General features: G+C 39.7%; 1 protein-coding gene across 2 annotated transcripts; it reads right to left on the bottom strand.

The window, feature by feature from the left end:
* Positions 1 to 1,252: 1,252 nt before the first annotated feature.
* On the bottom strand, positions 1,253 to 22,386 carry tfec (transcription factor EC). Of its 2 annotated transcripts, none has more exons than XM_066669215.1 (8): positions 22,321 to 22,386; positions 15,320 to 15,622; positions 13,568 to 13,648; positions 10,294 to 10,408; positions 7,481 to 7,537; positions 7,322 to 7,397; positions 5,842 to 5,989; positions 1,253 to 3,356 (listed from the first exon to the last, which is right to left on the bottom strand). In XM_066669215.1, exons 2-8 carry the CDS (start codon positions 15,419 to 15,421, stop codon positions 2,895 to 2,897), a joined length of 1,041 nt encoding a protein of 346 aa, XP_066525312.1. In that variant the 5' UTR covers positions 15,422 to 15,622; positions 22,321 to 22,386; the 3' UTR covers positions 1,253 to 2,894. The 2 variants fall into 2 exon arrangements, with proteins under 2 accessions (XP_066525312.1, XP_066525314.1); XM_066669217.1 differs by having other exon boundaries at positions 10,363 to 10,408.
* Positions 22,387 to 25,984: the final 3,598 nt, after the last annotated feature.

Below are 25,984 nucleotides of genomic sequence, written 5' to 3'. Positions count from 1 at the left end.
CTCTCTCTCTCTCTTTTATTCTCCCAGAGTCTCTCAGGATACACTACATTTCCATTTCTTTTAGAATCCCCCCTTTCGTGAGTCTCCTCTTTGTCTGTGTACATTTAGAGACGCATTGCCTTATCCTTAAACCAGTGGTCACCTTCAGATCACAGAGCTGTCTGGTGGTCCACTCTGGCCCCTGCTGTGACACTGGTGACTGTAACACAACACACACCCAAGCAACACACAGCACATGAAAATGAACATACATGCAGAAACACACACACACATACACCACACAAAAATGATACAGAAACACACACACACACAATGCATGTTGGAACCAGCAGAGTCTGTACTCTTTTGATCATTCATTTAATCATTTATTCACTCCATCACTCTTTCCCTGCTGTTGTGCTGCTTTTCCACTGCACTGAACTGTAGTGCTACTGTAATAGATCAGCTGTGGCTTTACACACACAAATCAAAGCTGGGCTTCACTTCCATGTAGCGGGTCATGATGAATGATGAGCAGGACACATCCCCAATAAATAATCCCCTGACTCCTGGCCTATATACACCAAATGTTGGCCCCTGAAAATAATAACAAATTTAGTTACTCTGGACTTCTGGAGCTACTTTTTCTGGCGGAAGAATCTGTCAGTAGTGTTTACATGTGCTGACGTTTTACATCAGCTCTGTGGATGAAGTGCAGACATATACCATATCCCTTCACATGGACATGACAATCCCAGGGCAGTCAGCTTAGAAAAATCTATTATTCTATTAAAAATCTATAATCAATTAAAAATCTATTTGGAGTGAAACAGATATTTTATATTAATAAAAATTCTGAGCATGTTTGCTAACCATTTTCTAGCTCTCCAGTCTGTTTTCATGCTTAGGAACCAGTGCAATGTGTTTACAAATCCCTGGTTTCAGTAAATGAGTCTCAGTCCGGTATGTTAGGCTTTCTTTCACTCTGCTCACTGCAAATTTCTGCTGCGACACCAGATTTACCACTTACCACATGCTTAGCATTGGACATTGAGTGGACATTGAGGTACACAAACCTGTACAGTGTTTTATAAATAGAATCAGTTCATTTGGGTTTTGTGTGTTTGAATCATCCTGTCTTTTGATCCTTTATATTTGAAACCAGAGCTTTTTATGAAGGCACGTGGGCTGAGGAGCAGAAAATGAAGGAAAAGCAGGCTTGACTTATCAAAAAAGGGTTTATTAAGTTATAAAAAATAAGAAAAATGTTAGATTTTGTAACAATGCATGAACTTGGAACAATACAGGGAGTGAGACGTATAAAAACAGTGGATATTGTCCTTCAAAAATACTTTAATGGTAAACAAAAACATATAAAGACATGTTAGGTTTCATTTTTGGCCTGTAATTACATTTGCATTGCTTCCTCTTTGAGTGGTTATAAAGCTAACCGAGTTTTGGATAAGGCGTAAAAAAATAATACTTGTAAGAAGTCCTTTATTTTTTTCCTCTTTCTCTTCTTTATCTGTTATCTGTTGCTTTGGATGGACTTTGCCATGATGTTGCATTTTAGACTTGAACAGTTTTTCAAACTTCAGTGAACATGAGGAACCAGTGTTACAAGTGTGACCAAGCATATACAGTAAAGGCCATCCATCCGACACGGCAGGCTGGACAGCAGATACGTATCAGCACTTCAGTCAATCTCCCTTTTTCTTTTGATGTGTCTGACTCAACACTGGTGTAAGACCTGGAGAGGTTTCTCTCCCAGATTCCGTAGTTCAGGAATGACCAGCACCCGGCCTGGACACCTCAAGTCCTGCAGAATTTCGCTCCAACTCTAAAGTTGATGGCACCAGCCAGCTAGAGCACTTTTTAACACATGAAAAGAGTAAACAGGCATCTTTTATAACTTCATGTTCTGAAACAGGCGTTATACTGACACCTGGAGTCCTGAACTAAAGCTTTTTTAAATATGGGCAGCCCGCTCTATGGACCATAAATTAGTATGATTTTCCATCGCAAGTGAGTTGCACTTCCCAGGACTTTTTCATGTAACATAATAAATAATAATCTGCAACAATATTCTTTGCTACTTTCTGGTGGGAAAATGCCTGTTTGCTCAGTTTGGCATTTTGACAGATTTGTTGATCTATCCCTTTGCCAAAATTAAAATATAATCATAATAAACATAAAGAATGTCTGGCCCTACCATCATAACATATGATATAATCCATATTGGGGATCTGGTTTGATCCCTGATGATATTTCAGCTGCCTGAGGCCTGGACTCTTAAGAGAGGACAATTGGCTTCACTCTCAGGGTGGGTGGTATGGGTCCCACTTCCCCGTCTTGGGCACTCAGTGTTCTCCTTTGGTGCATGGAGATGTCCAGTACTGTCCACACTCACTTTGTCACTCACATCTATGGGCAATTTCACACACCGAATCAATCTACCCACATGGGTTTATAGACTGAGGGAGGAAACCCATGTAGACACAGAAAACACCGCACTCCTCACAGTGACTCAAGGTGGGGATTCACACCACATCCCCAGAACCATGAAGCTGTTTGTCAGAGACTACCTGTAGAACCACCATAACACTTGCTATTAATCAAGGGGGGACATTAAGGGTTATTTTACCCAAAAATGGGCTTCATACAATGGCAAGTCATGTGGAAATGATGTACAAACCCATATCAACCTATTTTTAAGCATGGAGCTAAACTCTCCAGGCAGGTGGCTGTCCAGGACCGGCACCCTGTGGAACCCTGTAGTCCAAGGCACAGAGTAGGAGTTCAGTTACACACGAGTGTGCAAGGGCCTGTGCTTTCTTTTCCCTCTCTAGAGGGCGCAGTGTAGCGCATGACCACAGCGGTCAAGCTGTGTCTATAAGAGAACAGGTTAAAGCCAGTTACATGTCATCTCCATCGTCCATGCTGAGGCTGCTCCGGCGGCTGCTGCCCTTGGAGGCAACAGGGGACGTGGCCGAGAGCAAAGGGTCACCGCTGAAGGGCGAGAGCGCCTCCTCCATCAGGATCTCGGCCAGACAGTGCTCCTCCTTCAGCGTGGCGCTGAAGAAGTCTGTGAAGTGCGACAGAGGGTCCAAGAAGGTGGTGGAGGAGTCGGCCTGCTCACCGGCCCCTCCTTCTGCCGAGATGGCCGCGGTCAGTGAGTTCTTCTGGTACTCGGTTCCACTGAGGTCATCCTGAGCGTACAGAGCCGCATGAGATACCTGAGGGGCCGGGGGGCCTGGGACAGCCTGGGAAGCTTGTTGCTGCTGCTGCTGCTGTTGTTGTTTGAGGAAGTGGGGGGGGACTTCCGAAGTCCCCAGAGAACTCTGAAGACCATGAGCACGTGCCTGGATCTCCAGCTCCTGTTCGAAATAAACACGTGTAAATCTCTGACCTCAAGTCATTTGATTCCTATGAAGGTTACACAGTGCAGTTTCTGCAGTACTGAGTCCCCAGCAGCAATGACAGAGGCTCTGTTCTCTCTTTTACAGGTCAGTGAAGCATCACAATGATTTTGAATTTGATTTTAAGGTAAAAGTATTACATAGTGTTTAATCCTGTTCAGGGTCGGGGTGAGTGCAAATCATAGGGCACAAGGCAGGAACAAACACAGGACAGGGCACTAGCCAATGTCAGGGCTTCACACACTCACCCAGGCACTAACATACATACACACATACACACACACCTGTGGACACATTTGCACAGCAAATCCACTTACCTCCCCACAAACTAAAACAAGACCACCCTGTCATATGTTTGGGGTCTGCCTAATTCCCATATATGATATTTGGCATGAGCTCTTTGGTATAGTGTCAGAAACAAACACACAATCAGCTACACAGAAAGCAGTGCTGTTATCCACGTCCCTCATCTGTATCCCTTATCCCACGCCCTCTCTGTACAGTAGAGACCATGTGACACCTTTGGCAGCATGGAGGAGCAATAACTTCTTGACTGGGAGAAAAGACTGCAGATAATTATTTCTGAGGCTAATTGTGCTGTCTGTGTGTGAGAGTTGATGTAATGCGTGTGCCACTGCCCCGTGAGTGTGTCAACTCTGCGGGAATGTAATGCACATTTCAGATGAGGTGGGACTCATTGTATTATTAGGAATCATGATCTAATTCCAGGCCCGTCCTCTCCGTCCTCTCCTGATGGAGGTGTAGCCTGGCTGTTTATTAATCAGGTAATTACAGCAGCTCAATCGGCTTCAGCATGAAGGGCTTTAACCACAGTAAAAACAACATAATAACACAGGAGGAGTGCGGGGAGAGGGGCGTAAGAGCCAGGACAGGAAATAAGGCTCAGTATAACTGCTATTATGTGCGTCTTTCTTATATACATTGCACACTTTCCTTTAAGGTGCATTCTTGATCTCATGTGGTGATTGTCCTAATTTTGGCCAATAGGCTTTTAATGTGTTAACTTAATGCCTGAATTGGCCAGTGATGTTCACAAAGACTGAAGAGCTCTGTACTACTGTTAAATTCTATTTCATTGTCTCTAATTACACTGAAGGATCACTGGAGTACACTCTCAGAAAAAAAGGTACAGTAGAGGTACATTATTAGTCACTATTTTTATACATTATTAGTTAGTGTTTAAAAGTCCAATTGTGTTCCCTGAAGGTACATTACATTCTCTTCTTCAGAAGGGGAGGTGAATATTTGTACGTTTTCATTATAGAAGTGTGTGAAATTAAAAAAAAACATAAAAGTCCTGGATATAAAATGGAGTGTATGAAATCAAATTAATTTTAAAATCTACAATTATAATCTAATAAGATACAATTATGTTCCCTAATTAAAGGGATAGAGTATGTACCCTTGAGTATACCACCACAGTGACAGTTTGTCTAACAGTGTGAGTGAGCATTTATATGAGTGAGTATGTGTGTAAGTGAATGAGTGATTTAGTGAGTGAATAAGTGAGCCTTGTGTCCAATGATTCCAGGTAGGATACTGACCAACCAGGGATGTTACAGACGAATGAATGAATGAATGAATATTCTCTAATTAACTAGCATTTCAGCCTGGTCTGCTTCTTAAATAAGATATTACAGGGCAGACAATCAAAATGGAGAGGACATATACAGGCAGAATAGGTGAGAAAATGGTAAATTAATTAAAATAAAACAAATAATGACTGTTTTTGTAAATAATTCCACAAAATATCTACTAAATTGACCTAAAATGGAAAGTCAAATCTAAGAAAATTGTATGACAAATGCCCTTTAGAGCATTTGTAAATGCGTATGTTTTATGTATTAATATTAAAAGAAAGAAGCCACACTCTCAGACAAACTATCACTGTGGCGGTACCCTAAAGGGAGCATATTCAATACTTTTAGTTAGGGATCTTAACTGTACTTTATTCTATATAAATGATAGATTTCTTTGTTGTGTTGATCCCATGCGCCCAATTTCATCTCGAGGACTTATATACCTGGAAGGTAGTGTATCTTCAGGGAACACAACTGGATTTTAAACGTATATTTACACTGTTTGTACGTTTAACATCAATAATGTACCCACACCGAACCCTTTTATCTGAGGGTGTAAGATGTGACACAGCTGAAGGGCTTTAGGGTTTAAAGAGTGTGAACGTCACTGACAATTCAAGGACAGGTCGGCATCTTGAAAATTCTGCAGATTTTCATCGATTCGCTTGACATACAATGTGCACGTGATTTGCAGAGTTCTTTTGGCGCCTTTCAATTTCCTTGAAGATTAAAAACAGTTTCTAGTATTTATCTACCTGTACCTTCCATGAATTCATTTTTCTTTATCAGTCTCTCTCTCTCTCTCTCTCTCTCTCTCTCTCTCTCTCTCTCTTTCTCTGTACCTGAATTCTGAGCAGTAGTTTCCTGTTGGCCTGTTCCAGCTTCTTCTGTCTGTTCTCCATTTCTCGAGCGTGCTGTTGCTGCTTCTGCAGCCACTTAATGTACTCCACCGAGGCCCTGAGGATGGTCCCTTTGTTCCAGCGCATATCACTGCCACAGAAGAGGAAAGATAACCTTTTTCACACATGCTTCGAGTCAGCAGAACCTTCACACACAGGAAAAATACCCTCACAAAGAGCCCCCATTTTTATAGGAATAAGAAATGGTGATTTACATGGCCAATTATTCATTCTCGGACATTACATTGCCTTTGAATGGGGATTTTAATAGAATAGTTAAGTGTGTCTGCGGAAAGTCCATTCTGCAGCCCTTTCTACAGTAAAATTAATCCTTGAGTAAAAATAGGTGTCGGAAGAGGTAGAGGGAAAAAAAAAGAACTTTGGAAGCCGAAGTAAAGTGCAGCCATTCCCGATTCCATTACTTTTTTAAAAGGAAGGAAGTGTGGTAAAATTGTCTCTTTCTTCAGAGTAAGACGTTGGTCTGATCAGAGCTAATAATCTCCTTTATCTTGTGCTAATGGCACAGTGACAACGGTAACCTTCCATTTAAATTCTATCAAAAGTTCAATTGAGCTGGGCCACTGGATTCCCACTCTGGTCTGTGTTCCATCTGTGCGTCCAATTGTGCTTAAACTTTGAATCAACCGCTCTGTATTTCGCCTTTAACCCCATTTCCATGATTCAAATGGGGCTCTGCACCAAGCTACTGATACCACTTCAACACCGAGTGAGCAGACAAAGTACAATCACTTTTTGGCTGTAACTTTGAAAGTGAGGTCATTCAGTATTTCTGTGCACAGCCATGTGCCATTCTGGGGCTATTTTGCAGGAGAAACTTTACACTAATAGATTTCATTCTTAAATTGATAGCCTAATGAGAAAATTTGCTCAGGTTGCTCTTCAGTCAATCTTCAGTCAACTTGCTCTGCAGTCAATCGGACGAGGCACGTTTGGCGCCATCATGGTTTTCTCCTTTGGCTTTTCATTGAAGCCGAGAGGCTATTGTGGGTAAGTCATAGAAAAGTGCTTCAAACTGTGTCAGATCATTATCTCAGGCCTGCTTTTGTTGTTTTTAACCTTCTAAAGTGTTACCTACAAAAAGGCCATGTTGCATTTATAGAAAGAGTAGGCATGAGTTATCCTTCAATTTTGTCTGTATATAATCCATAAAAGTTTATCACACAGTGTCAGAAACTACAAGTGAGTCTGTGTTACATGACTTATTTAAGTGAAATAGTGTTAAGCAATCGTGTGATGATTTATTACAGAAACAACTAGGCACTACATTCATTCAATTATCATTTATTAGCCTCCTATCACCAGTGCAATAAAAAAATCAGCTAACTTGTTTTAATGTAAGGAGATAATTAAATCAGATTTCCTTTGAAAACCTTCACTTTAAATGGAAAGAAGTGTCGCTTACGGGTCGTTGGACTTTGGTATGAGAGTTCCAAGCTCCTTGATTCGGTAGTTGATATTGTATCGTCGCCTTCTTTCAACTGGAGAAAGAAGCCAATATTATTCAATATTCAGTACATATAAACATTAAATATTAGCAGATTTCAATGAAGAGGTGGCTTACTCAGATTGTGGTTGTCTTTCTTTTGTCTCTCTTTTGCTAGGACTCTGGTGTCATGTTCTGGGAGGATGGGAGGAAACAGAGTGGATTTTAGAGAACACAACCCTGAGTTAATATCTGAGGTGGGACAATAGATTATGAACCAAATAAGACTAATCTATGCTGAGAAAGTATTTAATTTAGTTACATGAACAAGCCCTGGAGGGATATCCAATAGGTTCAAGGGATAATTTGTCAATTTTTCAAAACCTTTTAACTTTTACTGACTCCAAATTTTCAAGTAAAGACACCCTACTACCTCTTCCTAAGCAGTGCATGGTTCTCTGTCATTATATACCTCTTTAAAAACCAAAAGAACAGCTGTATATAATGAAATGGCTGACTGTGTTTGCTGTTAAATTATATATCATTATAAACATATCAGTTATAAACAAAACTATAGTCACAGTCTACCACCTAAACCAATAAATGAGGCTCCTATTATAACATGCTGCTATAACCAGAGTGCATCTCTTGGCTGTGAGTAATCTGTCGTCACTCTCCCAGGCCTTTAAGAACAATTGTAGAAAGACACCCACAGTGACAATTAACAGGACTTTACAAAATTTGCTGATGTACTGAACCAGCATCCGGAATATCCCTCGCATTCTTCCCAATTATGTCACTGGGATATGTGATTGGATTTGTCAATTCATTTCTGCTGATTCAATAGGCACATTTAAGCCTTATGCAACCAGCCATTGTCCCTCAGCACGCTTATGTGAAAAAGATGGTAATTGACTTATTTTCTCGCCAGAGTGAAGAGTTCTTGAGGCATCCTTAATATTTCCTAAATCAATTAGCTTTACTTGATGCATGGCATTCATACTGAAGGGGGGTGGGGGGTTGGGGGGGTTTCTGTTTAAAAGAGGCCTTTGTGTCAAGAGAGACACGCCAAGCACATGTGCCACAAATTCAGTGCACTGAAGCATCCATATATGTATATCTGTAATCTGTAATATATGCAATAAAACACCAATATAATGCACATATTCAGACCCCGAAATAACCAACCAGCCTTTGACATGAAACATGCTGATGTGTTTTCCTTTCACATTCAGCTTCATTATGTTTCCGATACTGGTCATGTACTCACTTCCAAACAAGCAGCACTTACAGCAGACAGGGTATGTGTCTGATACAGGGAGTTTATATCGTTTTAATGAAAGTGTGTGTGAAACCTCGTTCATTTCAAAATAAATGGGATGGATTTTGAAAGCAATTGCAGGCTTTAAACCCTTTACACTGAAAAATGCGTTAGCTTATATTCACCAGCTTCCAGTGTGTACATTTCCACATGAATAAAATACATCTGCACAATATTTTTTTTCAGCAATCTTTGTGATGAATTAATGAACAATTGTCATACATTTTTCCGCACCCTTGCAAATTGATATTGTTGTAAAGTTTATGACTGTAATTAAGCAAATAACATCCTCTTCAGCAGAAGCTTACAACCACAGGGCGGCTACCAGTTTGTGTCATTTGATACCGGGCCACAACAACAGCCAAACATATTCCATATAAAAAAAAATCCATATTTTGGAGGTAAGACTGTTAAGACGATGATTTGTTTGAGACAGAAGCTCAGCCAGAGGGAGAGGCAGGTATTCCATGGCACGACAGAGAATGCGCTTCTCATTGGTCATCGATTTTACTAAGCCAATCAGCAGCCAGAGTTTGCTATCTATCATTTAGGGCTGCAGCCAAAGCAGGTCAGTGCTGAAACATTGGGAACTTGCAGCCCTGCTTTTAGATAGAACTGGTGTTAGCACCCAGTTCAAATGACACCCTTTTATCTGAGTACCCCAGAAAGTAATGTGTGAGGGGGCCTATCTTTTAGACTATGTCTAGAACATGGCTGCCATCTTGAAAGCTGCCATATTGCATCAGGGGCAAGTTTTTTCAATGAGAAGGTGGTCATGTAGCATATAAAAGACATTAAAGGGTGTCCTGCTATTTTAAACTCCTGTACATAAAAATAACATTAAATAATAGCATATAATATTAACAATTCTCACATTCAGTTGTTCAAATTCAGAAAGTTGGCAACTCCGTGATTGGAGTGCCACCCACTTTTTTAATTTGTCCAACCAATGAAAATGAGAAGACTGACAATAAATAAGACCAAAGCTTCATACCTAATCTCTTTGTAAAGGATGTATATTTATTTTATGTCTGGAAATCCCTGTTCATGTGGAAGTGATGTACACACCTAAAGCTGGTTTATTCACTGTATTACAGTGCTTCCTCTGGTGATTTTCAAAATGACGTCTGAAATGGCTAGCTCCTCTGTTGAAGGTTTTGCTAACAGCGCATTGTCCAGATTCCAAAAAAGCCTCATAGCATTGAAATTTGATTGGTAGAGAAGTGATACTCGCTCAACCATCTTACAGCTCTGTACAATATGTTTGGCACCTCTGGTCAACAGGTTTTGTGAGTTTTTGAGCAAAATAAATTAACAACCTCTTTAAGGGGAAGACGTTTTGGCGCATTTTATTCCAGATACTGGTTATTTAACATGAGTTTTTAATATTGGTATAAACCTAAAAAGAGAGAAAATAACAAACGAATCATATGGGTAGTTTTGTTTCCCCAATATGATATACTCAATAAACAGAAACAGAAATTATGCATTAAAACATTTCAGAGAATTAAAATCAGCAAAGCAAGTGGTTTGACCAGAGGTGTGGAACATTTTGCGGTCTGTATTTATGATCATTTTGCATGCTGTGATGCTATTCTGAAGCCGGACCCTAGGCAGCTGTGCATCATACCTGTGACTTCCCTTTTAACATAGAGCTCTGAGGGGGGGGTTGTCAGTCCAGCGTGAGGGGCAGTCATACCTTGGTCACCGCCGTACACCTCCAGCCTGCCACTGTTCAAGGTCACCTTCAGGGAAGAGAGAGCGAGGGGAGAGGGTGGAGAGTGAGATAAGGTCTGGAAATCATTGTGTCATAATAAATCCTCTTATCTCCAACTCCATAATATTACAGAAGGAGGAAAAATGGAAAGCACTGGAGCTTAATGCACTGGCATTGTGTGATATTTACTTATAGGTTCCTTTTTCAGAGGTGATGCACTTCATAGAGCTGGCTTGTCACTCACTCACACACATACACCAAAAAGCCATAACATTATGACCACCTACTTTTTCTACACTCACTGTTCATTCTCTCAGCTCCACTGATCATACAGGGGCACTTTTCAGTTCAACAATTACAGACTGGGGTCCACATGTTTCTCTGCATACTGTATTAGCTTCCTTTCACCTGCAGAGTGTTCCTCCTTTATGATCACTGGAACTGAGAGAATGGACAGTGAATGTAGAAGCAAGGAGTTATAATGTCATGGCTGAATGGGGGTGCATACACATTTAGGAAATGCTCTACAAGGGTGTGCTATTCAATGCTTTGAATCAAAAACACTATTGTTTTTTGTTTGTTTGTGTTTGTTTGTTTGTTTGTTTGTTTGTTTAGAAGAAATTTCAGAAACTGAAAGCACTGAATACACACATGCACACACACACAATACACACAGGCACATTTTCAAAATCTCAGGTAAGTGTTTACACACAAATTCATGAATGAAACTATGTTTCTATAATAATTGTGATAAAGCATTAAAAGAGAGAAAGTACAAGAAAGAGAGAGAGAGAGAGAGAGGAGAGAGAGAGAGAGAGAGAGAGAGAGAGAGAGAGAGAGAGAGAGACCTAAGTATTTGAGGGTTAGCTACGCTGTACATGTTCTGTGTGTACACTATTATCTGAGCTTGGGAAGTGCGCTCTTATCAGACTGAGAGATTGTTCCAGTCCCTGAGCTGCGGCATGGTAATCACTTCACTGAGGAGATGTTGACACGGCGTGATGCATCGTACTCTACGGCTAATTACAACGAATTGATCCGTTTAAGCATGGTATCACTTCTGAACAAGCCCACTGGGAGTCTGAGCATTAGTCCAATCCAATGCCTCAGTGCCTCTCTCTCTCTCCCTCTCTCTCTCTCTCTCTCTCTCTCTCTCTCTCTCTCTCTCTTTCTCTCGCTCTCTCGCTCTCTCTTGCTTTCACTCTCTCTGCCGTAAAAGAACCCTCTTCCCCAATAGCATGCGGATTATGGCCATTTCCTGAAAAGATCTGGTCCAATTCGAATCAAGACATGGCTGTGCTGGCATGGGCAAAAACTGACTAGTACTTCCTACATGTGGCATTATTTGTTGTTTTTGTGGACCTCATGTAGAAAAGCAGGAGTAGTCTGGTCAGGTGTCATCCATACATGTGGCAAGAAGCCATAAAAAATGGGATGTGGGCCACACAAGGCAACCCCAATTCCATAATAGATGGGACATTGTGTAAAATGTAATTAAATTGTATTTAGTAAAATTAATTAAGATTTTGGGGCGGCAAGGTGGCGCACAGTCACCCAGCTCCAGGGACTTGGAGGCTGTGGGCTCAGGTCTCACTCTGGGTCACTGTCTGTAAGGAGTTTGGTGTGTTCTCCACGTGTCTGCGTGGGTTTCCTCCCACGTTCCATAAACACACGTTGGTAGGTGGATTGGCGATTCAAAAGTGTCTGTAGGTATAAGTTTGTGAGTGAATGTGTGAGTGTGTGTGTCACCCAGCCTTGCACTCAATGATTCTGGGTAGGCTCCGGACCTACCGTGACCCTGAACTGGATAAGCGGTTACAGATAATGAATGAATGAATTAAGATTTTGCAGATTGGTGGACCTCTGCCCATCTGTGTTTTTGAAAGAGTCTGCTGCTCTAAAACGCTCTTTTTATATCCATTTTTATACCCACTTACTTATCCAGCATTTTGTTGTCCGTTTTTGAGATGTGCTGCTGTCATCAAGTTTTAAATGAGTTTATATTTTTTATGAAATGGTTAAATGTCTCACCTTCAACATCTGACGTGTGTTCTATGTTCTAATGTGAATGAATTTTTGGTCTATACACATTTAATTTACATTTTACACAAAGTTTCAGTTTTTGGAATTTGGGTTGTAATCTGGGTTGTTTCAATATTGCAAAGAAAAAAAACTCTTCCTAGAGCTTTATCAGACCTCATTATGTTGAATTTCTGTAAGCAATCACATCTCATTAAGAATCACAGGTAATTACATTGTAAAATACACTGAAAAGACAATGTTCTGAAGGAAACCAAAAAATGATTCTTCAATGGCATTTCACATAGGATCCATATGCACATAGCACCATTTCAATGGCAAATCACTCTCACACTTGTATTAATATGAGTGCACTCACTCTTTACCTCCCACCACTCTCTTTCTCTCCTCTCACACCATCCCTCCACAGTCCTGGTACTCTCTCTGTCGCTCTCTGTCACTTTATTTATTACTGGAATGTGATGTGACCATTTCTCTTTCAGTGTTGCATACCTCTCCAGTGAGTTCAGGTGTCGCTATAATCACTGCTCAAGCACATCTTTGTCCTGGTCTGAGCATCAGCGAATCACTGCGGAATTCTCTGACCATTCAAAGACACACAGGGGGCACTTGTGGCCCTAGACGCCTATCTGTGCTTTAGTTAAATAGCAGTTCCTTAGCTAAAATTCCATGTGAAATTTCTGCATGTGTGTCCCTATATATTTGTGTGTTCTCTCACATTGGAGAACATAGGAGCATCCACCAATAGTAAAGAGGCTCTATATGCAAGGCCTGTGCTCAATACCACTCATTTTCTGCATTCCACACAGTGCCTTGATTGTATTAAGCAACTAATCTGTATTGTTACTCAGCAAAGTTAAGCCTTTTTTCCCCCACAGACACCATGAACTTTGACTCCAAGTTGGACTTAATCTGACCTCACACATAGCCAAAGCCTTTTTTTCCCAAAGCTCACCAGAGCAGACACCTTCTGTTTGCACCTCAGAGCTATTGTTCCTGCCTTGATGTTCTTAAAAGATTTCTCTCCAAGTACAAAAGCCTCGCAGAGTAATTAGAGAGACCGCCATGTGGGTGTTTGCTTTGAGTCCATTGAATGCCACTGTTCACAGGTAAATGCAATGAAAGAATTGGTATAAGTCACACTTACGTTGTTCTGCATTATGATGCTGGGATCCAGGCCACTGGACTCAAGGCTCATTAGATCATCAATAACTCCATCTATTGGAAACTAAAATAACAAAAAAAGTTATTAGAGAGCAGCACTTGGCCTTATGTCAACAGTCCTTGGATTTACACTCTTCAAACCTACCTTAGGTTCCTCAGCATTCAAGAAGCAATCAGCCATTTTCTCACTGTGTTTGCATGACTCGAGCCACATACACATACACGGTCAAATCTACCTGTAAGCTCTGAATATACAGTTTGTTTCTTAAGAGCAGGTCACACCAGGGGCCCCTCCATGTTTAGATCACATGGCCGAATGTTAATGGCAACATTAAGAAGAACACAAAGTAAGCTCTGAAATTAGCATCAGTGCTAACAAGAAACTCTTAATGTTTTTAACTTCTTTTTATTTTATTTTTTTACTGTATTTACTCTCTAACTTGTTCTGTGCTGATGTCCATGAATAAAGCCAATGCTTCTTCTTATTTCCCATTTTATTCCTTATATTCCATGGAAAACTGCTGAATTAGTAACTGGTGATTTGGACGACAGCTTCAGCTTCATGATACATGATGTTCTCTGTTTTTTCCTTTTTTTTTATTAATATTCTTGATTTGTCTGACAATTTAATACACTTCCATATAATGGCTGCACCATTTAAGGTACAATGGCAAATTCTAATTAGCTAAGGAATAAGATAATAGCAGTTGATGAGTAGTTGATAATAGCAGTGCGTGATGAGTATCAGTAAACTGTAAACGTTCTCAGTTTTTCATAAATCATAACTTAGCTTAGTTTGAGAAATGAAGGTGTTTATATGTAATTTATAGAGTTTATTAATGACTTTTAATTAGGTTATAAACACAATAAAAGTTATTAATAATCACTTATAACACAGAAAAGGCAACTTCTTTTCCGTGACCTTTTATTTGTCAAGTAGTGAACCCACATCCATCTACACTGTTAAACCTCAGATTACCGGAAACCGATTACTTTGTCTTCTCCATCAGTTGACATTAAGCCTGTCAGCTTCAGCACATATTTGTTAATAAGTTGTTAATCACTTAACCACCAAATTTAATCAGTTAATCAAAGATAGACTATATTTCTTTTTAGATATTGATGGTAATGTGGTGCTCCTTAAGAGTCACATTATCAGTTCTTAGCATATTGTTTACCTTAACATTTTCCGTAAGTTCACTGACACTTTCACTCTTAGGAAAAAAGTTACTGTTACTCTTTCTATCTCTGGTTTAAAAATGATGAACCTAATTAATATCCATGTAATAAACAGATTTTTAAATCCTTTATAAGTCTTTCTAAGTGTACTCAGATTTTACAGCGGTAGAGTTTATTTAATACCACTTTAAAGTACAAACATTAAGCATCACTGACACTTCAACAACAATAAGGGGTGGTGTAAACACACTGTAAAGTACTTTATTGATAGGGATAGCTGTATTGATCAAATAAAACCAGAATAACAACTATTTATAATCCAATCACTGATTGCTCCATTAACTACAAAGGTCATTAATTCAGTGCACTGTAGAGCTAAAGCTGATAACAAGCATTTCATCATTTTCACTCATGAAGGTGAGACAAATGCCTCTTACCCAACTACACAGCCCTTTCATTTCACTCCTGCTGATCTGTACTACTCGTCTGAAGCTGTTGATGAATGTTGATGGTGGGGTATAGGGGTGAAGAACAGGGGTTTCATGATATCACTCACCTCATTCTCATGGCTGTTGGCGAGTGTTAGCAGAGTGACCGGGTTACCCGGTGTGCTGCTGTTGCTGACCGGAGGCATGTGTCCATTGCGCATGACCGGCATGTTGCCCAGGGCCTGGCCAGGATGAGGATGGGCTTGTGCCAGGCGAGGATGAGCCTGGCCTGGGTGAGGATGGGCCTGGCCCGGGTGCGGTTGGGCCTCGCCTGGGTGAGGATGTAGCTTGCTGCCCAAGGTCAAATATTGTTTGACCTGCTGGGCCTGGGCTTGGTGGATGAACTTAGAGTTCTCCAGGTGGTTTGGAACCTGAGGAAGGACAAAGTCAATAATCAACATTATAGGTCAACATTATAAAACAATGTTCCTCTACAGTTTATAATGGACAAGAAAGTTGGACACTGAAGTTTGTTGGCATGAATAGAAAGTTTAACATGTGAAATGGCTGAATTAAGAAGGGGGAAAGCTATATTATAACATAGTTTTATTTTTTTATTCAGACAGAGTCTCAACAGTTCATGAATTCTGATTCTAATGAATCAACCAAGAATTAGAAGCTCCAACAATTGTTGGAACAATTTTCAACAAAATATTTTGACCTCATACAACCAAAACCTCATATGTAAGTTAATGGAACCAGACTTATGGTGTAAACCACACCTGGCATTTTCAAATTCACAAAACTATAAAAATATAGTGCATAGACACTACTACAACCCATTTGCAAAATCAAGTTTCCAAAGATCTTTAAGACCCATTTCTACACAAGAACTTCAGTAATGACCCAGAGTAATAATATTAATAAAGTTAAAATTCCACAAGCATCATCACAAAATCACACTGAAAGCAAAACCAAGTCCTTACACTGGAAACCTGGTCTCCGTTTCGCCTCTTGTAGTAGCTACAGTCGGTTAAGTGTGGCATTCTCAGGAGCAGCAGGTCTTCTGCAGCTCAAAGGAGGAACTATGCTAGGATCCCAGGTTGAAGTTATGTCGAGAGTGGACACGTAGAGACTGCTTACTCCCGTCCACTGCTGTCCTTATAAACTGCCCGGGTGCAGTAAATGACCTAATTAGCAAGGAGGCCAGGCTTGGCCCTTTTATTACCCACTGTGGTAATCACCTCAAACAGAGGGCCATCAGAGCACTGATCTGCCTTGAGTTCGAGCACCATAGGACGCCTCTGTGTTGTCTATATCACCAATTCCACAGGACCGCCCCTTTTCTGTTTGTACGAAGCAACCAGTAACAAACCAACACAACCCCCCACCCCTCCCTACCCACCAGCCTCTGCCACTTCTGCTTCAGGGGCTCGGAGACAAATGTCACTTGTTGTGTGTGGTTTCTGAATGACCCAGGGGCCCATCCCAGACTCAAAACCGTCTGAGGGCCATTGTCCTTCAGCCACTCTCAAAAACCAACTGTCTCATCTTCTTTTTCTTTTTCTTTTTTTTTCTTTAGTCTACAACACATCATAAAAACTAAATATAGGGTGAACCTTTTCACTCTCTGGGGTGAAAGAATTGGCCCTGTTTTGTCACAGAGTTCACAAAGGGCCAACTGTCATGTCACACAGAAGGGGCCCCAGTATTTTTGGAAAGTTCCAAAAATAAACTTTAATGGCCTAAATGCAACTAAAAATATCTCTCGCTATGTTCGTTTTCTGCCAGATGTGATGAGACATTCTAAATAAAAATGTCCAATAATAGTGATGGGAAAATTTCATACATAGTGATGGGATTATACAACTTTGAATATTCTCAAATACACATTAATAGTGTTATAATTAAAACACTTAAATATGTTATGTTACAGTGGTGTGAAAAAGTGTTTGCCCCCACCCAGTTAAAACATAACTTAACTGTGGGTTATCACACCTGAGTTCAATTTCTAGCCACACCCAGACCTGATTACTGCCACACCTGTTCTCAATCAAGAAATCACTTAAATAGGACCTGCCTGACAAAGCAAAGTAGACCAAAAGATCCTCAAAAGCTAGACATCATGCCAAGATCCAGCGAAATTCAGGAACAAATTAGAAAGTACTCGAGATCTATGAGTCTGGAAAAGGTTATAAAGCCATTTCTACAGTTTTGGGACTCCAGTGAACCACAGTGAGAGCCATTATCCACAAATGGCGAAAACGTGGAACAGTGGTGAACCTTCCCAGGAGTGGCCGGCCAACTAAATTACCCCAAGAGCACAGCAACGACTCATCCAAGAAGTCACAAAAGACCCCACAACAACATCTAAAGATCTGCAGGCCTCACTTGCCTCAGTTAAGGTCTGACTCCACCATAAGACTCCACCATAAGCAAGAGACTGGGCAAAAATGGCCTGCATGGCAGAGTGCCAAAATGAAAACCACTGCTGAGCAAAAAAAACATTAAGGCTCAATTTTGCCAGAAATTATCTTGATGTTTCAGGACCTGGAAGACTTGCTGTGATAAATGGAACCATAAATTCCGCTGTCTACCAAAAAATCTTGAAGGAAAATGTCCGGCCATCTGTTAATGACCTCAAGCTGAATCAAACTTGGATTCGCAAGCAGGACAATGATCCAAAACACACCAACAAGTCCACCTCTAAATGGCTGAAGAAAAACAAAGTGAAGACTTTGGAGTACCTTAGTCAAAGTCCTGACCTGAATCCTATTGAGATGCTGTGGCATAACCTTAAAAAGGTGGCTGAATTACAGAATTACAAAAATTCTGCAAAGATGAGTGTGCCAAAAATCCTCCACAGCGCTGTGAAAGACTCATTGCAGGTTACCACAAATGCTTGATTGAAGTTGTTGCTGCTAAGTGTGGCCCAATCAGTTAGGTTTAGGGGCAAACCCTTTTTCATACAGGGCCATGTAGGTTTGGATTTTTTTCTTCCTTAATAATAAAAACCATTTAGAAAATGCATTTTGTGTTTACTTCTGTTTTCTTAGACTAATATTTAAATTTGTTTGATGATCTGAAATATTTAAGAGTGACAAAAATCCAAAAAAAGCAAGTTTTTTTTTAGAATATTAAGAATGTATAAAAATAAGAAGGGGGCACACATTTTTTCACACCACATTTCATTTTTTCACACCAAATTCTTATTTTTTTGCATGTTTAAATATTTCAGATCATCAAACAAATGTGTGTGTATTTCTGGGAACACAAATATCCAAAAAATAATGTCATTTGGTTAATTATAAAAATATTTTTCTGAATGACTATTAATTTAAAATAGCATGGCTATGCAACTTCATTTTCACAACATTTCAGCATCAATATTTAGGCAAAGCAATTTCATTAATAAAAGTTTGGAAAAACCCTAAAATAAACTTTTATAGCTGTTGTGCCAAGCGTATTTTGTCTAATAAGGCATGACATTTTGAAATAGATGCTGTACTGATTTGCACTGGCCCCAAATTACTTTTATGGGCCTAAATGACTTCCTAATGAAAGTGATAGGATTATGGAACCGGTTTGTCTTTCACTCCACACATCATATCCACATCTGTATTAATAGAAGGCTTCTAAAATCATAAAATTAGGCCTAATATTTCTGGCAGACTTCTCGTCTTCTGCAGAGGTTACTGACGTTCGTGCTGCAGTTGCAGTTATAGCCTAGCCCAGCAGCAGTGTCAGATCTGAATGAACATTCAAGAATTCATTTACATTTATGGCATTTGATGGACATTCTTATCCAGAGCACCTTACAGTTCTAATCATGTTACATAATCTGGCCACTGAAACTTTAGGAGTCTTGCCCATGGACTTTTATAGCCCTCTTCCACCAGTTTTGAACCAATCTGGTTCCTTTTTTTGTGAAACTACTCTAGTGCTAGTATATTGAACATCCTGGTATTCAATTTCTGATTTGAAAATTAATGATTTTTTTCCTGAAGCCAGGGTCAGCGTGGCACAAGGTGCATTCTTTTGTAGGTTACTTTTCACTGCTCTCCTCACTGTTCTCAAGTTCAGCAGGACAGGTCTGGAGCCATACTCTGAAAAACTCAAACAGATCAAACTCAGCATCATTCAAGTGAGTTCTTTTGGTGGAAAAAGCAAAGGGCTATTATTGGTATACGGTGATAGCGCTTGAGCTTGAAAACTAGTCCCAATAAACTATGTGATTGAATGTAGGTGTTATCCACTATGCTATACCCACCATCTTCAATCTGCAAGACTTGTCATAATTCAAAGAAAAGTGTCAGGCTGAGATTGCAATGGTCATGAAACCTCTCTGTGTTTCCTGTGTCTCCACTAAGCCAACAGCAGGCCAGAGCTTTTTTTTACTAAAGCATGTCCTTGGCTTACTTTTCTACTCTCTACTGTAAATGCCGGAGACATGCTTATTAGTCAATTACAGGCTGTAATTCAATTCCAGCTGTAATGGTTCTTCAGTCGCTAATGCAGGCCAGACAATGGCACATCTATGTGTGAAGACACACAGCTGTATTGAAAACAACAACAGGCCAAAGAGGATGCTGTGTAAGGGTGATTTACAGAACTTTTAGCTGGTGAATAAAATTTTAATTAACTACAGCTCTCAATAACACAGCATTCCCTACTGCAGATAACTTGGCAGTGCTAACAAAGCTACAGGACACCTCCATAGGTTGTTCATGCCCACTGAAACAGACTTATATAAACATTTATCGACTTCGTAAACATTGCAATTGCCAACTTTGATGTCTAAATTAGGCGACCTTAAAATGTTTCTAGAGTGAAATGACACAGATTGTGTAGCTATCACAGTTATATAATGCTAATAATATGTCACATAATAATCAGCAAAGGTTTGGACACCACTGGTCATGAAATGTTGCTGATTTTTTATTGGAAAACTAGTTCACATTTAAAGTACAGGGAACAACCTTAAATATGGCATATTTCTGTGGACCTTCCAATATATTTAGCAGAAAAAGAACGTAAAATGCAAAAATATGTTGAAATCGGAGAATATATATATATATATGTAATTTATATTATTATTTTTTTTTTTTACCTAGAAAGTGAAGCTCATTTGAAAAAGCAAAAAGCTGGTTTTTGTATTGTTTTACCAATAAAGACACCTACTGCAACAAGGTTTGGAAAGAATCTGAGTCATTAGGGTTTATGGAAGTATTATGTGTCTTTTCATGGAAAGTATGTTTGATGTTTGATACTTTTACTCAGTCCCACAAACACAAGGTGTTTGAATAAAGTGTTATGGAGACTTGACATCAGAGTTGACAAAAGCAGCCTTAAATTCTATGGAGGCCTATATCAGTTGTTACTGAGTATGAATACTGTCTAACTGCAACTTAATTTACTACCATATTTACATCCATATTGAGGAATGGGTGACATTTTTGGGAAAATCCCAAAATAAAAAACCTTGCTTTTTTGATTGAATATAGATGGCCACTTTTATTTTGCCATTTGTATGTTTTTAGCTATGTTGCATCATTTGTGGCAGGTGGCATGTTGGCGCAGCAGGTAGTGTTGCAGTCACGCAGCTCCAGGGACCTTGAGGTTGTGGATTCAAGTCCTACACTGGGCGACTTTCTGTGAGGAGTTGGTGTGTTCTCCCCGTGTCCGTGTAGGTTTCCTCCGGGTGCTCCGGGTGCTCCGGTTTCCTCCCACGGTCCAAAAGCACACGTCGGTAGGTGAATTGGTGACTTGAAAGTGTCCTTAGGTGTGAGTGTGTTTGTGAATGTGCCTGTGAAGGACTGGCACCCCCTCCAGAGTGTGTTCCATGCCTTGCACCCAATGATTCTGTGTAGGCTCCGGACCCACCGTGAACCTGAACTAGATAAGCATTTTTTTATTTATGAGAATGAGTAAAAGTATTTTAGTTTAATTACACAAACAAAAAGAAATTATTTTTCTTAAAAATTAAGCATATTAAAGAATAGTGGACATGATGGAAATTCAGTTTTGTTGTTGTTGTTGTTAGTTCAATCATTCAATATACAGCTTGTTGTTGTTGTGTTTGTTTTTCTAATTTCATACTAAACCCAAAAGAATGTAAAACATAGGCTTAATAAAAGTCTGAAAAGAATTGTTGCAGTCTTATAATTTCATTTTGTCTGTTTAACACAGTCAGATGTGCTATGATGTACTGACTGTGCACAGCTAATCTAGATACAAGACTGCACACATAACCACTCTAACAGTGCAAGTATTATTACATAGCTTCCTGTAAAACTATGAAAGCTAATTTTCTACATGTTGTTAAATTTGCTGGCATCAATTTGCTGCAAAAGATATGCCTTCTGAGCTAAACGCTAATCTAATCTCCTGTATGAAAATGCAGCTATAAAATAGTTTGGCATTAATAAAGAGTGATGCCATGTTAAACATTTGTGTATCTACTTCCCTGAATCAACTGTGTCTTCTTTTCATTAACAAGAGTCAGTACTAAGAGAAAATGCTTGATCAATATCAGATAAAGACTGTAACAAATAAAGCTTGAAATAGCACACAGTCTGAGCATAGGAGACTACTTTTAGATGCATCATTTAAATAAAATCAATTTTCAATAGATATACCTTATTCAAATGCATTCCCTGGAGAGGGATAACATTGCACAAGAAAAATTCAATAAAACTGCACAAATCTGCAGCTACATGGAAAAGTTTTTTTGTTTCCAAAAATAAATAGGTTATACTTAAATTATCAGCGTACACTAAGGCTATGTGTTAAAAATTGAATTGGCATTATCAGTAACCGTCAGTTCTAACGTTTGGATATTATACTGAGAACAGGTGGAACAGCACCATGTTGATATGTAATGTACATGTTTAACACATATCTTTAGATATTAAGTAATGTTTAAGAACAAAACATTGCAGAAAAATTTATATATCACAAGTCACTGATCTTCCAGTGAAGAAAATACCTAGTTTAAAGAGTTAGTTATGTATAAATCTCCCATACCAGTTTAATCAATCAGGTATCTGGACACTAGTTTTAACTATACCGAGTGTTCGTTTACTTACAGATGAAGAAGAACATACAAATCCTAATTTTTTCACATTACCTTACAGAATTGTAGGTTCTACAAATGGAAAATCCATTCAGCAGACCTCCAGACAGGCTGTTCAAGTGTGAACTGGAAGGGGATCAGTGCTGGGGATGAGCAGATATTGCTCAATTCTCTTTCAGCATTGGCCAAGTTCTTGTTTCACTTCAGAAAAGGTCAAGTTATGAAACACTGGGGTGGATGATTAGCGTTAACTGTAGAAATTATGGACAAAACCCTTCACACCCACAGATCGTTCCCGACAAACAAGGTCAGAATGATCCTTGTGGACTTTTATGGCCAAGCCATTGAGTCTGGTTCTACTTATGGACACTTATGGACTAATGTATGTAAACTATGGCTACATCTATCACCCATAGACCAGAGCAGTGGTTTGTTCTCTGTTGGCTGAGTGTATATATCTGAGAAACACACAGAGAATCGTTGCACCACAAAGATTTCTAAAGGGAAGGGAAAGTAAAAGCAGGAATAACCAAAAAAAATCTGAAATCCTCTGACAAATAAGGCTATTCTTCTTCCTTTGGAAAGCCATGTCTTGTTTTGAAATGACTCTGCACAATAACATCTGATCTAAATGTGTACATTTCATCTGTCTGACGATGTTTCTTCATGTTACTTCATAAGCGATGGAAGTGTTACATCATTCGCTACAGTTATATATGTACTGTTGAATTTTTTTCTGCATCCTTTTCTTCTATTATATGAGTTAATCTATTTTGTAGACATTGCTCTTTTGTTCTTATAGTGACCATACGTAAAACACTTTAAATGCAAAAATGTGATTTTAGTCCTGCAGCATTTGGTAAGCTGGTCAAATGTGATATACAATGATGCCTTGCTATCACACAGTGAACAGCACTGTGGCCAACTCATGGACCCTCAGGCAGGAACACCACAAATGTCCTTGGGCAAGATTCCAAACTTGCCTACCTCTATAATATAGCATGAAACTGTAAGCCACTCTGGATAAGAGTGTCTACCAAATGCCATAACTGAAAATACACACTGATCAGCCAATTAAAACCACTGACATGTGAAGATAACAACACTGATTATCTTGTTGCAATCGCACCTGTCAAAGGGTAGATGAGAATATTTTTGCACCCCACCTAACACCCACCCACCCATCCATATTGACACATGTACACATCTTTTACTTTCAAGATCCTGTATTCGTACATTCATACATAACTAGAACTACTTATAGCTAAAAAACAAACATAAAGTGTGCTTAACATTCATTATTAAACATATATGCTCCTAATTGCTTCCCTGCACAAGAACTAAATTATAAAAACATTTTCCTGAGAGAAAAAAGCCTAAAATCTGCACATTTGCTTTGCAAAAATGACACATTTAATCCCCTCATCTCTTCAGTGACTGGTATGAGCTTGCTTTGAGATATGCCTCGTCATATTTTCTTGTTTTCATTTTAGAAGATGTGGCTTGAGAAAACTCATAATCTGCTGCACGTTTACTTCTCACAAATTTGTCCATCTTTTGCTAGCAGTGCTCAAATGTGCATAGCACCCCCCGCTAAAATAGCTACACGCCCCCCACTTTGGGAACCACTGTATTAGGCACAGTCTTAGTGAACAGTCAGTCCTTGAAGCTAATGCGGTGGAAGCAGGAAAAGTGATCTAATGTTTTGGTCAGAGTATTTCCAAAACAGTGGGCCTTGTGGGATGATCCTAGTATGTAGTGAATATTACCTCCAAAAAGTGGTTCAAGGAACCCGCCATTGTACCAGTGACAGGGTAATGCTTGAAAGTTGCAATGCACTGTGTTCTAACAACTTTGCAACATAGGTATCATTATATTGTTCAGCTATTTTTGTTACAGTACCTTTTTTGTGGATTAGGACAAGGGCAAGGCCTAGCTCCCCTTATGAATCACTCTCAATGGTCTTATGGCTGATCAGTGTAATGATATGAACAGATATGAACATGAATGAGAGCATGTGGATGTGCAGATTAAGTTATGTTAGAAAAACATTTTTTAGATTAAAACATACTAGTACCTCAACCACCCTCATACACACAGACAAGCACATACATTGTTCTCATGTTTTCAGTATCATGTGAGACTTGATCTCTCTCTCTCTCTCTCTCTCTCTCTCTCTCTCTCTCTCTCTCTCTCTCTCTCTCTCTCTCTCTCTCTCTACCTGTAGCCACCTACCGGCAGTAGCTGGACCTCAGTAAAGGAGATGACTTTGACCATACAGCAGCGACTCATGGCTCCAGCAGAAGAAGTCAATGCTACAATAAAAAAAAAATCTCCCGAAAACACACATCAAACCAAGCTTTTGCACCAAGCCTCAAAGACGGATCTGCTGGGAATCAGTGCGGTGTGTGTGTGTGTGTGTGTGTATGTGTGTGTGTGTGTGTGTGCACTCAGGCAGTGAAAAGACAAAAGATGTGAGTGCATGCCTTTGTGTGTGTGTGTGTGTGTGTACGTGTGTGTACGTGTGTGTGTGTGTGTGTGTACGTGTGTGTGTGTGTGTGTGTGTGTGTGTGTATGCGTGTGTTTCCCTGACCTGTGTATGTTGAAAAGCAGGCCTGGAGAGGAAGACATGACACATCAGCACGTTCAGCACCACAGCTTCCTCTGTGGGACCTCACTTCAGCACCAGCCATTAGCCAAAGGCCTGACGGAGGCACAATTTTAAGGTGGATAGTTTTCGTGTCTTCCCTATTCTTTCCTCTCTGCTAGCACACAGATTCTTACTCAGCAAATTCCACTTACAGGTTATCTTCCTACATATGCTCATGAACACACACACACACACACACACCAACCTTCTGTATTTATCTGCATGTAAAAGCATTGTGTAAAATAGATCTCCAAAGGGTCACTAGGTCACAGACACACACAAACACACACACACACAAGTGTGGAGATTTGAGTCAACATTTTATAGCTATGCTATGTGCAAAGAAAAAAATATATAGAGCCATTTGTTCAACCAAAATATTGAGTAGTATTAGTGTGGCCAGCTCAGTGACCTCAAAAAGTGGGCATCAATCCCCAAAAAAGGAGGAGATGTGGGTGGTGGTGGGGGGGGGGTGCGGTTGTTTGTGGTCCATAGCAAGGACAATAGTTCTGCAATAGTCAAATCGCTATTAAACCCAATTAAATATGAGGTGTCCCTTCTGATATTTACATGAGCCAATAACAAAGCATAAACCCAATGTAAATTAGTTTAACTATTTAACGTGTAGCTGGAAAACCAGACTGTCCATCTTAAAGCTGGACAACCGGTCAACCTAATTGGTGGCACTTATGTGACTTAGGACATTTTATGATTATACATTAAATTCTTTCTGAATTCTCTGAATGCTAGTACTGCTACAATTGTTCTGTGAAACACTCTACGCCACTTGGCTCTATGCAGTTTGATGCAAGAGCGAGATGATTCATTCCTGCTGTTTGCACAATGCTAACTGAAACCAATCAGCTATAAGCCTCTAATGAAGCCACTTCAAACACTATTAATGTCTTGAACAAAATGACTACATTTGATGTAAGGGAAAGAATGAGTTAAACAAATGTACTATACTGGGTTTTAATCCATGAGTCAAACTGAATTTTATCAGCTGGAGGCTGAAGAGGCCGGGCTGATAATGGCAGCTATGTAAAGCAGTAATTGCATTACACACAC

Source organism: Hoplias malabaricus, chromosome 4 (assembly GCF_029633855.1).
Source record: "Hoplias malabaricus isolate fHopMal1 chromosome 4, fHopMal1.hap1, whole genome shotgun sequence".
Taxonomy (NCBI): domain Eukaryota; kingdom Metazoa; phylum Chordata; class Actinopteri; order Characiformes; family Erythrinidae; genus Hoplias; species Hoplias malabaricus.
This window is presented reverse-complemented; position numbering and strand designations above follow the sequence as displayed.

What these genes read in the sequence shown, in the direction of transcription:
- tfec (XM_066669215.1), bottom strand. Translation starts at nt 15,421, where the DNA reads ATGCCGGTCATGCGCAATGGACACATGCCTCCGGTCAGCAACAGCAGC. An exon ending in TGTTAAAAGGGAAGTCACAG is followed by an intron (nt 7,538 to 10,293) that starts GTATGATGCACA and finishes CCATCCTCCCAG; the next exon opens with AACATGACACCAGAGTCCTA. An exon ending in ATACCAAAGTCCAACGACCC is followed by an intron (nt 5,990 to 7,321) that starts GTAAGCGACACT and finishes CTTCTGTGGCAG; the next exon opens with TGATATGCGCTGGAACAAAG.